Here is a 12,709-nt window from a genome sequence, read left to right as displayed (position 1 = left end):
GCCCCCAAACCTCTACTTGTAGTCTTCCTCATCTCATTTGATGGAAACGCCAACCTTCTGATTTCTCAGGCAAAACATAACATTCAACCTTGATTTCTCTTAACACTACACGTCTAATCCATCAGAAAAGTCTGAGCTCTGCTTTCAAAGTAAGGTACGTTCAAGGACTTGAACAGAAAAATTAAGCAAGAAAAATTGAAAGCATTTGATATTATGGATCTTATTGAGATCTTGATTTAAATGAATGAACTGAGTTTTATATTCAGAAGTTAGTCTTTGGATTGATGATTAATGGTTAAGTTTAAGAAATGGATGAAATAATCTAGGATTTGCTTTAAAATATCTGAAGTAGAGTTGGCGTAGGCACTGGGTGGGATTCTAGGTGAAACAAGTTACCTATAAATAAATACTTGTTGAAGCTGAACAATGGGGATTCATTATACTATTCCTACTTGAAGTTTTGAAATTTTTTATAATGTAGAAAATGAAACAAAAAACCCTGTGTATTTCGCCTGGATTAGTGTAATAATAGCCTTTTAACTGGTTGCCTTTGCTCCCTGCCATCTGTTTTCAGCAGCAGCCAGAATGCTTTTTTCAAACTTGCCACTCTCTTAACCTTTCTGACTACACTGTGGCTGAACTGACCCACCTGTTCTGAATACTGCTGCCTTAAAACTTGTAAGTTGTCTTTCCCTTTGGATGGCAACTTCAAGTCTATAGTCAAACGATTGCAGTGGTGCCTGCCTTGACCACCCTGTTAATTGTGCTCACTCCACACCCCATTGTCTCATATCCTCACCCTGCTCCACTTGTTTTTGTCCATAGCATAGTGTAGTTATAGTTTACTTTGTCGTGTATTGATTGTATGCTTTTTTTTCTTGCTACAGTGTGACCTTTGTGAGAATATGATCTTTCTTTTCTAGCCTGGTATATTCCAAGTACCTGGGACAGTTCCTTGTGCATAGCTATATGCTGGGTGAATGGTACCCACGTTGCCAGGGAGATTTGTTATACAGACTCAGAGATGTTTTGGAAGGTGTTAAGGATTTCAAAACTGAATTTGAGAGTTGAGGAAATTTCCAAGGGGTAATATTACAAGATAGAAGTGCTAATATTGAAAGCATCAAGTATATAGGTGATAGTAACAGCTGTGGGGGTAAAGGATTTCTCCAAGTGTGAAGTGGTTTGGTATGCTGGGTGAGACCTTCACAGGATGTCTATGGGTGGCTGGCTGTAGCTAAGGAGTGATTTCCATTTAGTAACTTGCATGTGGTAAATGAAAGGCTTGCTCTCCCAGGGAAGACTTCCCATAGAAGTCTTCTGTGTCTACTGTGGATAAGCACTCGTATGTTATTTTCCCAATTTTGAGGTGTAGGTGTCTATATTTTATAATGAGGAAACATACTTGGAAGTAAGTTACCAGTTGTCACACAGGGTGGAGGAGGCAGCGTTGGGGTTGGGGCAGAACCCAGTTACAACACCAAACCCATTCATATTCCACAGTTCTTAGAATTGACCAGATTGTTAGTTGAATATAAATAATCAGCATAAACTAGTTTATTTGGAATAAATTACATTAAGAATTAAACATTTAGTCACAATGTACTGAACTCACTTTCCAGAGGCTTTTTAAACACCATAGTTAATGTAATATTTCCATAAATATCAAAGACTTGTTAGTGAAAGACAGTTATATTGAATACACAAAATGTAACACGAATACACAAGCTAACACAAGTTAGATTTTAAGATGATTTTTTTCCCAACATCTCAGAAAAGCTTAAATTTTAAAGATCTTATCCTGTCAAAAGCTAACAACAGTTTCTAATTGGCCCTTTATGATTTTTAAATGAGTTTAGGATAAACCTGGATAGTATAATTTATCATGAGCCAGATTAAATATTTACCTAAAGATAATTGTATGATGATGGCTTAAAAACTAGAAAAATAATTCATAAGTGGCAGAAAAGGAGGACTGGAAGCATTGGGTTAGGGACTTGGGAGTTTATAGCAAGTCAAGTTCGAAAAAGGAGGACATAAGTTTTAAGCTTAAGCTCTAAATGTAAAGACAAAATAGTGAAGATTAATGAATTAGTAAACCATGAATACAGGATAGTTTAATCAAAGAGCACAAAGTGTTTAGAGACCAGAAAAGCAAAACTTAAGTGTAATTCCAAATCTTTGTTATTCCTATGGCTGAATATACATTTCTTTTTCAAAACCTTGGATGTTACAGAGAGGTTAAAAAATTGATGAGTTGCTCAACTGATAACTTCCTATAAGAATATTGACTGGAGCTCTGGGGTCAGAGTGAATCCATGTGGCACAAAGGAGAAAAAAACCCAGCCAAGTAATTCTTTTAAATGACAGTCTCCCCATAGTTAACATATTAATTGACCAGTTCTTGTAATTGTGTGTAGCCTCGGGCCCACTTAGTGGGTTCTCAAAGAAAATAGCAAAAATTCCTGGTAAAGCATGACCTAAAAACTGCCAAGGTTGGAGGAGTGGGTGCAGTGGGGCAAGGAGAATAGACTAAGAAAAGAAACATAAGCAAAATTTTACTACTTGAATTTGGCCAGCCAAATAGCAAGTTGATTTCCCATCACTTGTATTTACTTGAATTGATCAATTGTATCATCTCTTTACAGTATCTTTGAAATTTGTCGCCATTCATTATCAATTGGAATCTCAGTTATGTACCAAATTTGGCTTCTGACATAGGTGGACCTGGAAAACAATCACAATTGCCTTAATTTAGGGTAGTTGCCTATCAGGGCTTTTTGAGCAGAAGAGCTTTCCTTTGTCTCTTAAGAGTGAATTCCTGGAGAGTGTGGACAGTGACTAGCTACTGTGTGGAGTGAGTGGTTACTTAAATGTTGGCTAACCAAAAGAAAGAATGGGTATACATGAGTTTACATTTCAGTTTTCTTCCTCCAGTGTTTAGAATACACTGAACAAATCTTAAGCACAGAGTTCAAGAAAGTCCAACTCTCCAAATTCAGATTTAAGAATTTTCTTAATCCCAGCTTCAAAAGGTGCAGTGTAAAAACAGTTTTAACTCTTTCAGACCATCAGCATTCTGAATTGCATCTGACGAGTCACAGTTTCTAGGTTCAGATATTATGGCTGCATTCTACACCTCGAGAGGTCCCTACGTGTGTGTGGTGTCAGAACAGTGCAGCTCCTCAGGAGAGGGCAAGTCTTATGAAATAATATGGTCCTTTGAGGACTTGATAATAAAACTTCTGGGCCGGCCCCGTGGCTTAGTGGTTAAGTGCGTGCGCTCCGCTGCTGGCGGCCCGGGTTCGGATCCCGGGTGCGCACCGAGGCACCACTCCAGCCATGCTGAGGCCGTGTCCCACATACAGCAACTAGAAGAATGTGCAGCTATGACAGACAACTATGTACTGGGGCTTTGGGGGAAAAATAAATAAATAAAATCTTTAAAAAAAAAAAAACCAAAACAAAAAAAAAAACTTCACATCTTTTTAGAATGTTTAGCTTTCCTAAGTATGCTAGATCTTGTTGGTCACCTCACAAAAATCAAGTGAGAAAGAATGATGACGATTTGTCTTAAGAGGAAGTTGCTGTACCGTGAGGTTGTGTGACTTCCCTGTCTTCATAGGCAGTTTGGTCCAGCTCTCTTTAATCTTAGTCCTCTGATCTTTTCGTGAGATTAGTTATGGAAGTTACATATTATTTTTTTTTAAATAAGATCTGATAAAAGGAGAAACCTCACAAATTAGACGTTTTATGAATACTTGATAACTTTTATTTCTATTGAGAAAAACTAAGGGATTGATGTGCTTAAGAGTCTATGCTGTAACTGGCTATAGACAAGCACTACTTACCCTATTGTGTTTTTTCTTTCCATTTGAGAACCACCCTGAAGTAAAGCACCTTGTTAGAAGTGACAGAACATATCACTGACTATCCAGTGTTAAGAGTTTTAAATCTCTACTATGGAGTCTAACAAAACAAAGTAGCACTTTTTCAAAACAATTTCATTTATCCTAAGTGTTGCTATTGATATTTATAGAACAAAGCAAGAGAAGAATGATGGAAAACAGCTCATCAAACTTAATGTAGCAATGTGTCAGATAATCCTCGTAGCTTACTGTCTAAATGAAGCCCTATCTTCAGATCCAAGAACTGAATTCACGACGTCAACACCTAAGGGAAAATTCATTTGAATCACACAGCAGAGACATTGATTGTCATTACCATGGCTACCATTAATATCTCAAATTGTCTTCTTTCTACAATATAAGTATATCTTCTGTGTTACCAGTATATGGAACTGGAGTGAATTTTTAAACTTTGTATTGTGCAGACAGAAATAGGATCAGTTTAGCTAAGAACTCTCTTATGGCCATTTTTTAATGGTATGTGTTGTAAGTTCTTTGCTTTCCAAAATTTTCTTCTCTTTCGCTTATGAAAAATGGTAATTGATAGAAGTAGAACCAGCGTGGAGAAGAAGCAACAACCGAAGAATATCAGTGGTTTCTTCTGCACAAGAAATAAGCAGGCAATGCATTCTGTGTTCCTTTGAGTCTGATTGCATCTAGGACTGCTGTTCTCAGACGGGAAGCCACTGTTGCTGACCAGTTTGTTGTAAAACTGAATTGAGGATTTAGCTTTGAAATCAGATGTGAAGAATCCAAATCTGGGTTTAGATTTTTCTTCAGTCAATTTGAATGCGTAATAGCCTTTGATTTTGACTTTGTCAATAAGGTATGCTGAAAAATACCAGAAATGGACATTATTAATCACAAATGGACTATAAAATATCTTTTTTTTTTAATTTCCCCCCCCCCCCAAGCCCCAGTAGATAGTTGTATGTCATAGGGGCACATCCTTCTAGTTGCTGTACGTGGGACGCGGCCTCAGCATGGCCGGAGAAGCGGTACATCGGTGCGTGCCCGGGATCCGAACCCGGGCTGCCAGCAGCAGAGCGCGTGCACTTAACCGCTAAGCCACGGGGCCGGACCTATAAAATATCTTTGAATAAGCATTTAGTTTTCATTGAAACAAGCTAAACTCATGCCCATAAAAAAAGGTGGTGATTTTCATTAAAGGATTTTTGGACACTCTTTTATGACTGATATAAAGCAGAAAGTGAAAATATGTGTAATAATAATTTTATTTAAAAAGAAATTTGAAGAAAAACTTTGATCCATAAATAATGCAAAAATGCCTTGTGGGAAAAGCAGATTTAAGAATTGGAGCCATTAAGGTAAAAGGACTTATCAATTTTGTTTGTAGGGTCATAAGCAGAAAAATCTTGCCTGTCTGGCGGGATTCCAAACGTTAAATGTGCCCTTGGTGCTGCCCAACAACCACACTTGGTTTCCGCTGGTCACTCATTCTCACTCTCCTACTGGACTGTTTCACACCTCTCTGTCCTCAAACTTACAGCACCTCCTCTGTCATTCTTGCTTTGAAGTGATGACCTTCCTGCCTACTTCAGTGAAAAACTGAAGCACTCAGAGGGAAACTTCTTGAATCTCCCACAATAACATCTACCTACCTGCTGTATCTGCGCTCCTATATTCCGCCTTCTTTCCTGTTACTGTGGATGATTCCTCCACTTATACACTAAGTTTATTCTCTCTTGCCCACTCAAGGACATTGCTCCATCTGTTCTCGCCTCTCTTTTCTCGTGTCTTAATTTTCCCTCACTATCGGATCATTTCCATGTAAACGTGTAACTTCTGGTATCTTAATAAGCAAAAACAGCAACCTCCCTTAATTGCACATCCTCTTCTATTTATCCTTTAAAGATTTTATTTTTTTTCCCCCAAAGCCCCAGTAGATAGTTGTATGTCATAGCTGCACATCCTTCTAGTTGCTGTATGTGGGACACGGCCTCAGCATGGCCGGAGCAGCGGTGCATTGGTGCGCGCCCGGGATCCGAACCCAGGCCGCCAGCAGCGGAGCGTGCGCGCTTAACCGCTAAGCCACGGGGCCGGCCCTATTTATCTTTTAAAGCACTGGCTCCTGTGCAGTCTTTTTTTACTGGTTTCTCATCTCTCTGACCTCTGAGTATTGAAGTGTCCCAGGGCTCAGCCCTGTTCTCTGTGCTTGCTCCCTTAGGGATCTCATCCAGGCTTATTAAATACCATCCATTTGCTCTTGACTCCCAAATTTGTATCTCAGCCCCATACCTCTCCTCTGTGAACTTGAGACTCATATCCATTAGGCTACTTGACATCTCTAATTGGACATCTAATAGACATCTCAAACTTAACCTGTGCAACACCAAACAACTCATCTCCAAACACGTGTTCGTACCAGTCTCCCCCAACCTGGTAAATGGCCACTCATCCTTACAGTTACTCAAGCCAAAATTTGGGATCATTTTTCACTCTTTTCTCTCACACCCCACATCCAATCCTGTTGACTTTACCTTCAAAATACATCCAGAATCTAGCCACTTCTCACCATCTCCACTCTTAATAACCTGATCCAATCCACCACAATCTCTTACCTAGACTAGTGGAACTCAGTTTTTGTTCTTGCTTCTTTACACTGTATTCATGAAAGAGTAGCCAGAGTGATTCTTTTAAAGTGTAAGTTAGATCATGTCACCCTTCTGTTTAAAACCTTCCAGAACCTTCCTACCTCAGAGTAAGAGCCACAGTTCTTAAATGGCCTACTAAACCCTACCTGATCTGCCTCTTCCCTTAACTACTTGATCTCATCTTCTATTACTTTCTCCCTTGCTCATTCTTCTCTAACCACTCTTACCTCCTTCCTAAACCTCAAACAGGACAGGCTTGCTCCATTAGGGTTTTTGCATTTGCTATTCTCTCATCTGGAACACTCTTTTTAGGTAACTGCACAGGTTTGCTGCCTCACTTCTCTAGATCTTTGAAGACTTCCCTAACCACTCTATAATAGAATTGTAACCACTCTCCTATCCCCCACCCCTGGGCAACCCTCTTCTCTGCTGTTTTTTCTGCATAGACTTTTGCACCTCTGACATGCTGTATCTTACTTACCTATATATTTGTTGACCCTTATCCCACAAAAATGTAGGCTCCATAAGGACAGTAATTTTTATTTCGTTCAGTGGTGATACAGTGCCCAGAACAGTTTTTGTCCATATTAGGTGCTCAATAAACATTTGTCAAATGAGTAAATTTCTGGAAATTTTTTGCTCCTTCAACAAATAGATCATGAACGTTTAAAAATGAGATTAAAAAAATGATAATAGCCAATGCTGGAAAGCGTTTATGAAATAAGTACTCTCAAACACTGCTGTTTATAATATTTGGCCCCATAATTCCATACTGGGCAGTCCATCTAAGGAGATACTCAGAAATGAAGACAAAAATTTATATACAAAGATACCTACTTTTTTTAGTAAAAAAAAAAAGAACAAACCTAAATATCAAACAGGAATGGTTAAGTACATGGAGATACATCCATATGAAGAGATATTAACCAACCATTAACGTTAAAAGGAACTTTTAATGACATGGAACACATTTATAATGTGATATTAAGAAAAAATTGGAGGGCTGGCCTGTGGCCTAGCGGTTAAGTACAGCTCGATCTGCTTTGGCAGCGGGGTTTGGATCTCTGGCGCAGACCTACACCACTTGTCAAGCCATGTTGTGGCAGCCACTCACATAAACTGGAAGAAGATTGGCATAGACGTTAGCTCAGAGCGAATCTTCCTTACCAAAAAAAAAAGTTAGATATAAGACTTATTATAGCATGAGCTCAATTGTATTAAAAATGTCTAGCAAGCACAAGTCTAGGTGCTTGTTTTTTTTTTTTAAGATTTTATTTATTTTTTTGCCCCCAAAGCCCCAGTAGATAGTTGTATGTCGCAGTTGCACACCCTTCTAGTTGCTGTATGTGGGACTCGGCCTCAGGATGGACAGAGAAGTGGTGCCTCGATGCGCACCCGGGATCCGAACCCGGGCCGCCAGCATCGCAGCGCACGCACTTAACCACCAAGCCACAGGGCCGGCCCTAGGTGCTTGTTTTGGAGTGAGATTTCAGGTGTTTGTTTTTTAAATACTTTTCTACCTTGCCAAATTTTCCATAATGAGCTGACGCTGTCACTGATGAGCCTGCTCCCCTCATTCTTTTGTTCATGTTAGCTAGGAATGTCATACTTCGCTGTATCTGAAATGGCCCCCGAACCTCACCTTTCAAAGCCTCCTGAACGTATTTCTCTAAGTAGTATTTTCGGAGTTCATCATTTTCCAGAGACTGGTCATCGATGCCACTGGCCGTGATGTAAACATCCACGTCTCCGTAGTTCCTCTGGATCCAGCTCAGCACCTTCCGCTCTCCCCAGGGCATCACGGCCAGGCGGCTGGGGGAGCTCAGGCAGGTGATGTCCTGCAGAAACTGGACGTCCCTGTCGGCGTCGTAGCTGCTGCCGTTCTGGCGCGCGTGCATCACGAACCTGGTGGTGAAGTGGTTCAGGGCGTAGAAGTCGGCCGCGCCCTTGACCAGCCTGCTCTCCTCCTCGGTGAACTGAGGCAGCGTGGAGCGCGAGAGCCCTTGCCTGTTCTTGAAGGCGAGGTACTCCTTCATGGCCCGCGGGTAGTCCCCGGTCTTGAAGAGGGGTTCTGCGAACCAGGCGATTTCGAACTGGAGGAAGCGCTCGGCCGCCTCCCAGTGCGAGTCGGCGTAGGGGTTGGCGGGTTCCGCCCAATCCGAGTGCAGGGACAGCGACACGGCCCCGCGCTGCGCAGGCCTGTACTGCCCGTCGTAGAGGTGCCAGACCCGGGCGTGGGCGATCAGCAGGTTGTGGGCTGCCCTGTAGGTGTCGTTACTGGTGCGCCCGTAGATGTCACTCAGCCGGTTGGGCTCGTTGATGGTGATCCAGAGCTTCACCAGGTCCCCCAGCTCCTGGAAGCACAGCCCGGCGTAGTCCAGGAAGGCCTGGGCCGTGGACGGGTTCAGCCATCCCCCGCTTTGCAGCAGAGGCGTGGGGAGGCCTAGGTGGGCGTGGGTCGGATAGTACAACGTGACCATCGGGGAGATGTTGAGCTTCAGTCCCTCACTGACCACACACCTGTAGTACCTCAGAGCTTGTCGGTTAACCATGGACAGGTTGCCAGTGGGAAGGATTGAGGGCCAGTCCAGAGCAAACCTGTAGTGGGTGACTTTCATTCTTGCCAACATCTCAAGTTGTCTTTTGATGCTGACAAAATCTGTGCATTGAGCTGGCCGCGTTTTCAGCCTCACTCCTTCCACGCGGTGCAACAGTCTGTTGCCCGTCACGTTCCACACATACAGGTGAGGGTCGCTGAACTGCGGGGAGGAAGCCACGGACTCGGGCTGTGAAAAACAAGCACGTTCAGGTAAAGCACACCCGGCAGACAGGCTCTGAGCGTACGTCGTCTGAGAGGAAGAAGGGCCTGATCTTATTTTGCTTTTCACTGACAACAGAGAAAATAAACGACGCATATGTCCTTCATAACGACCTGTGTGTTCCTGCTGTTCTCTTGGTGATGTCAAAGAAAAGGCCTGATGGATTATCCTCCCTTCCAGCCCTTGAAATTTCCCAAGGAGACCAGAAAAGTGTAGGGAAGGAACCACACCCAGGGCCTGGCTTGGAAAACAAACATTTTTTTCAGAAAATGCCAAGAAGCTGTTTTACAGTTCGTTTGTCCTAAAAACCCACGTTATATAGTAGGGTCAGGTGTGATTCTGTTCAAATGCCTCGGGAAATTGGCTTGGTACCCTCAGTTAAAAGGAATCACAAAAGATGGACCTTTCAAACTCAACCATAAATTGAAGGCAAAGTTAAAATTCCAGTTGTAGCGGATTTCACTGAGACCAGTGCTTGGGGTTAGAGGAGGCAGCCACAGTTCCTAAAAGAGGCCAGTGGGATGGGGTAGGGAAAGACCCCTTGCATTTGCTGAGTGCAACTCTCTAACATCTCCTATTTGAAAAGTCCAAGTGACATCACATGTGCATCATTATGTTCTCCCCCACCAGTGTGCCTGTGAGAACATATCATTTATGTACCCAGGGGGAGAGTACGGAACACAGTCTTTACGCAAGGTACTTGGATTATGAGTGAAAAGGACAGTAAAATACCTCCTAGAAATTCCCAAGTTGACTCCTGGATTTGATGGTGTCTCATTCCCTGCCCCTCCACCAAGAAGACAGCCCTGGGCTCCTGTTCTAATTCTGTCCTTTTGAAACTTAGGCTTGGCAACTCTATATAGTGACAGAACAATCTCACGCCCTTCACAGGTGTGCTGTGAGGTGTCAATGACTCTGGAAAAGTGCTCTGTCAACTCTAAAGCACTCTACAAACATAAGGTAGCCATGACTCGGGTTTAATTTTCCCTGGTTGCAATAATTGCCTGCTTGAGTCTAAATTAAAATAGGAAAGGGCTCAAGAAAAACATTTCCAAATTCAAGATTAATAAGAGAAAGTAAAAATTCTGTCCTTGTTTTAAAGTACTTTTTCTTTTCATGACTGAATTTAAATGCACCCGGGAAAAATGATAATTAACCTTTGGTAAATATTTTCCCTCTAATTGTTTTCTCGTGTGTCATCTTTCATCGTCTAATTACAAAACCATATCACTACCCACTTGCCATCTGCCAACCAGTTATCTAGAACATTAAACTGAAAGAACATTGATCAGGTGAGCATGAAGTTAAATCTGTATATAATTATTTGAGTAAAATCCTCCTGGCTTAGATGGCCAGTTTCAGTGTTTTGAAACCGCAGAGCGTCATGGTTTTGAAAGGATGTTTACAAAGGGCAATCTTGCCATAAGGGAAGGCAGGATGAAATGAACAGCTTTCTTACTTTTAAAAACCTCCAGAAAGCATTAACCTTAGCAAGTGGGTGTGATTAATTTGCTAAGAGATCTATTAAAGATAATGTACCTTGCTCCCAGAGCTTGGTTCTAAAATTCTATTCCCCACTAAAAGGATCCTGGGCTCCTTGGAGGAATGGCTTTTTTCCAGGTCTGGGGCAGGAAAAGAATGAGGTGATGCTGGTACATCTTGTGCCATAAAAATAAGGAAGTGCTTAAAAACTGAAAGAGAAATGTCAAAAAGACACAGAAGCAGCTTGAAGGAGTCCCACTGGCCAAATTTGAGATAATTTGAGCATCAAACACATAATGAAACAATGACAACAATGAATTATAACATTAAATTTAAAAGAATCACCTAACAAATGTAGAAGGAATAATCTAGTTAGAAATTCACCATTTTGTAATCTACAAAGTAATAATTCAGGCAAGGTTTAGGAATCAACGTTAAGACCATTGGGTGAAATGTTGTTGGGGAATAGGAAATTTATACAGTCTCATCTGTATCATCATGAGATTACTTCTTTTTTTTTTTTAAAGATTTTTTTTTTTTTTTTGGCGGAGGAAGATTTGCCCTAAGCTAACATCTGTTGCTGATCTTCCTCCTTTTTCCCCCCGCAAAGCCCCAGTACATAGTTGTGTATAGTTGTAACTTCTTCTAGTTCTTCAGTGTGAGCCACTGCCACAGCATGGCTACTGACAGATGAGTGGTGTGGTTCCGCATCCAGGAACTGAATCCGGGCCACAGAAGCTGTGTGCGTGAAACTTTAACCACTAGGCCATCAGGGCTGGCTCTCAGATTAATTTTTAATTACAAATGGAAAAGGTACCTTTAAATTAAGAGATCTGGCAAATGCCACCTTAACCAAGAAATCTGGTGGCTACTTCAACTAATAGTTTCAGTAATGAAACAAACTGACATCATGTGCCTCCTGATGTGATGTATTGGGAAATATGCAACATCATCTATGTAATTTTATTTCCAGAAATGGTTAACTGAATCGAATAAAGAAAAAATCAGAGAAATCCTGAGATGCAAGCCTGATAAATAACTGGCCTGAACTCTTCGAAAATGTCAATACCATGAGGTTGGAGGGATTGTTCTGAATTAAAGGAGGCTAACAATACATGACAACAAATGTGTGATCCTTGTTTGTGATCAAAATTTTCTTTTAATCTATAAAGGACATTTCTGGAACATTTAGGAAAGTTTGAATATAGATTGTATGTTACATGATATTGAATCAATATTAAATTTTCTGGGTATGATAATATTATAATGAGATAGGAGAATGTCCTTGTTCTTAGGAGACACATGCTGAAATATTTTGGGGTGAAGTGTAATGATGTCTGCAACTTTTCAATGGTTCATAAAAGAGAGACAAATAAAGCAAATGTGGCAACATATTAACAATTGCTCCATCTTGATGAAGGAAATATAGGTGTTTATTGTACTAGTTTGAAATTTTTCTTTTTTTTTTTTGGTGAGGAAGATTTTCCATGAGCTAACATCTGTGCCAGTCTTCCTCTATTTAGTATGAGGGACGCCACCACAGCATGGCTTGATGAGCAGTGTGTAGGTTTGTGCCTGGGATCTGAACCCGCAAACACAGGGCTGCCAAAGCAGAGCGTGTGAACTTAACCACTACACCACTGGTCTGGCCCCTGAAAATTTTCAAAACAAAATGTTGGAGGAGAAAAGAATGCTAAGAGGCTGGGAGAAAATAAGATAGGGATGTGTGTAGGTAGGCATAGTAATATTTTTAAAGTGTTACTTTCATTTTGTCAGTCTTCCTATGGAAGACATCTAGTTTTTTTGCCTCTACAACATCTATTCATATATCCTCTGGCTTATTTTTCAAAAAGCACCCTAATTTTTTTTTGGCAAAAAATTAATC

At 41.1% G+C, this 12,709-nt stretch overlaps 1 protein-coding gene across 1 annotated transcript in view; it reads right to left on the bottom strand.

Moving 5' to 3' along the window:
• Positions 1-1,533: 1,533 nt before the first annotated feature.
• KLB (klotho beta) overlaps positions 1,534-12,709 on the bottom strand; it is a 35,507-nt gene continuing 24,331 nt past the window's right edge. Inside the window, exons 4-5 of the mRNA XM_004418984.3 lie at positions 8,166-9,309; positions 1,534-4,739 (exon numbers count right to left, since the gene is read on the bottom strand). Coding sequence (XP_004419041.1) covers positions 4,351-4,739; positions 8,166-9,309 — 1,533 coding nt within the window. The 3' untranslated portion in view covers positions 1,534-4,350. The remainder of the gene's footprint in view (positions 4,740-8,165; positions 9,310-12,709) is intronic.

The sequence above is a fragment of the Ceratotherium simum genome, chromosome 8, assembly GCF_057802395.1.
Source record: "Ceratotherium simum simum isolate JZ-2026a chromosome 8, ASM5780239v1, whole genome shotgun sequence".
NCBI classification, from domain to species: Eukaryota; Metazoa; Chordata; class Mammalia; order Perissodactyla; family Rhinocerotidae; genus Ceratotherium; species Ceratotherium simum.
This window is presented reverse-complemented; position numbering and strand designations above follow the sequence as displayed.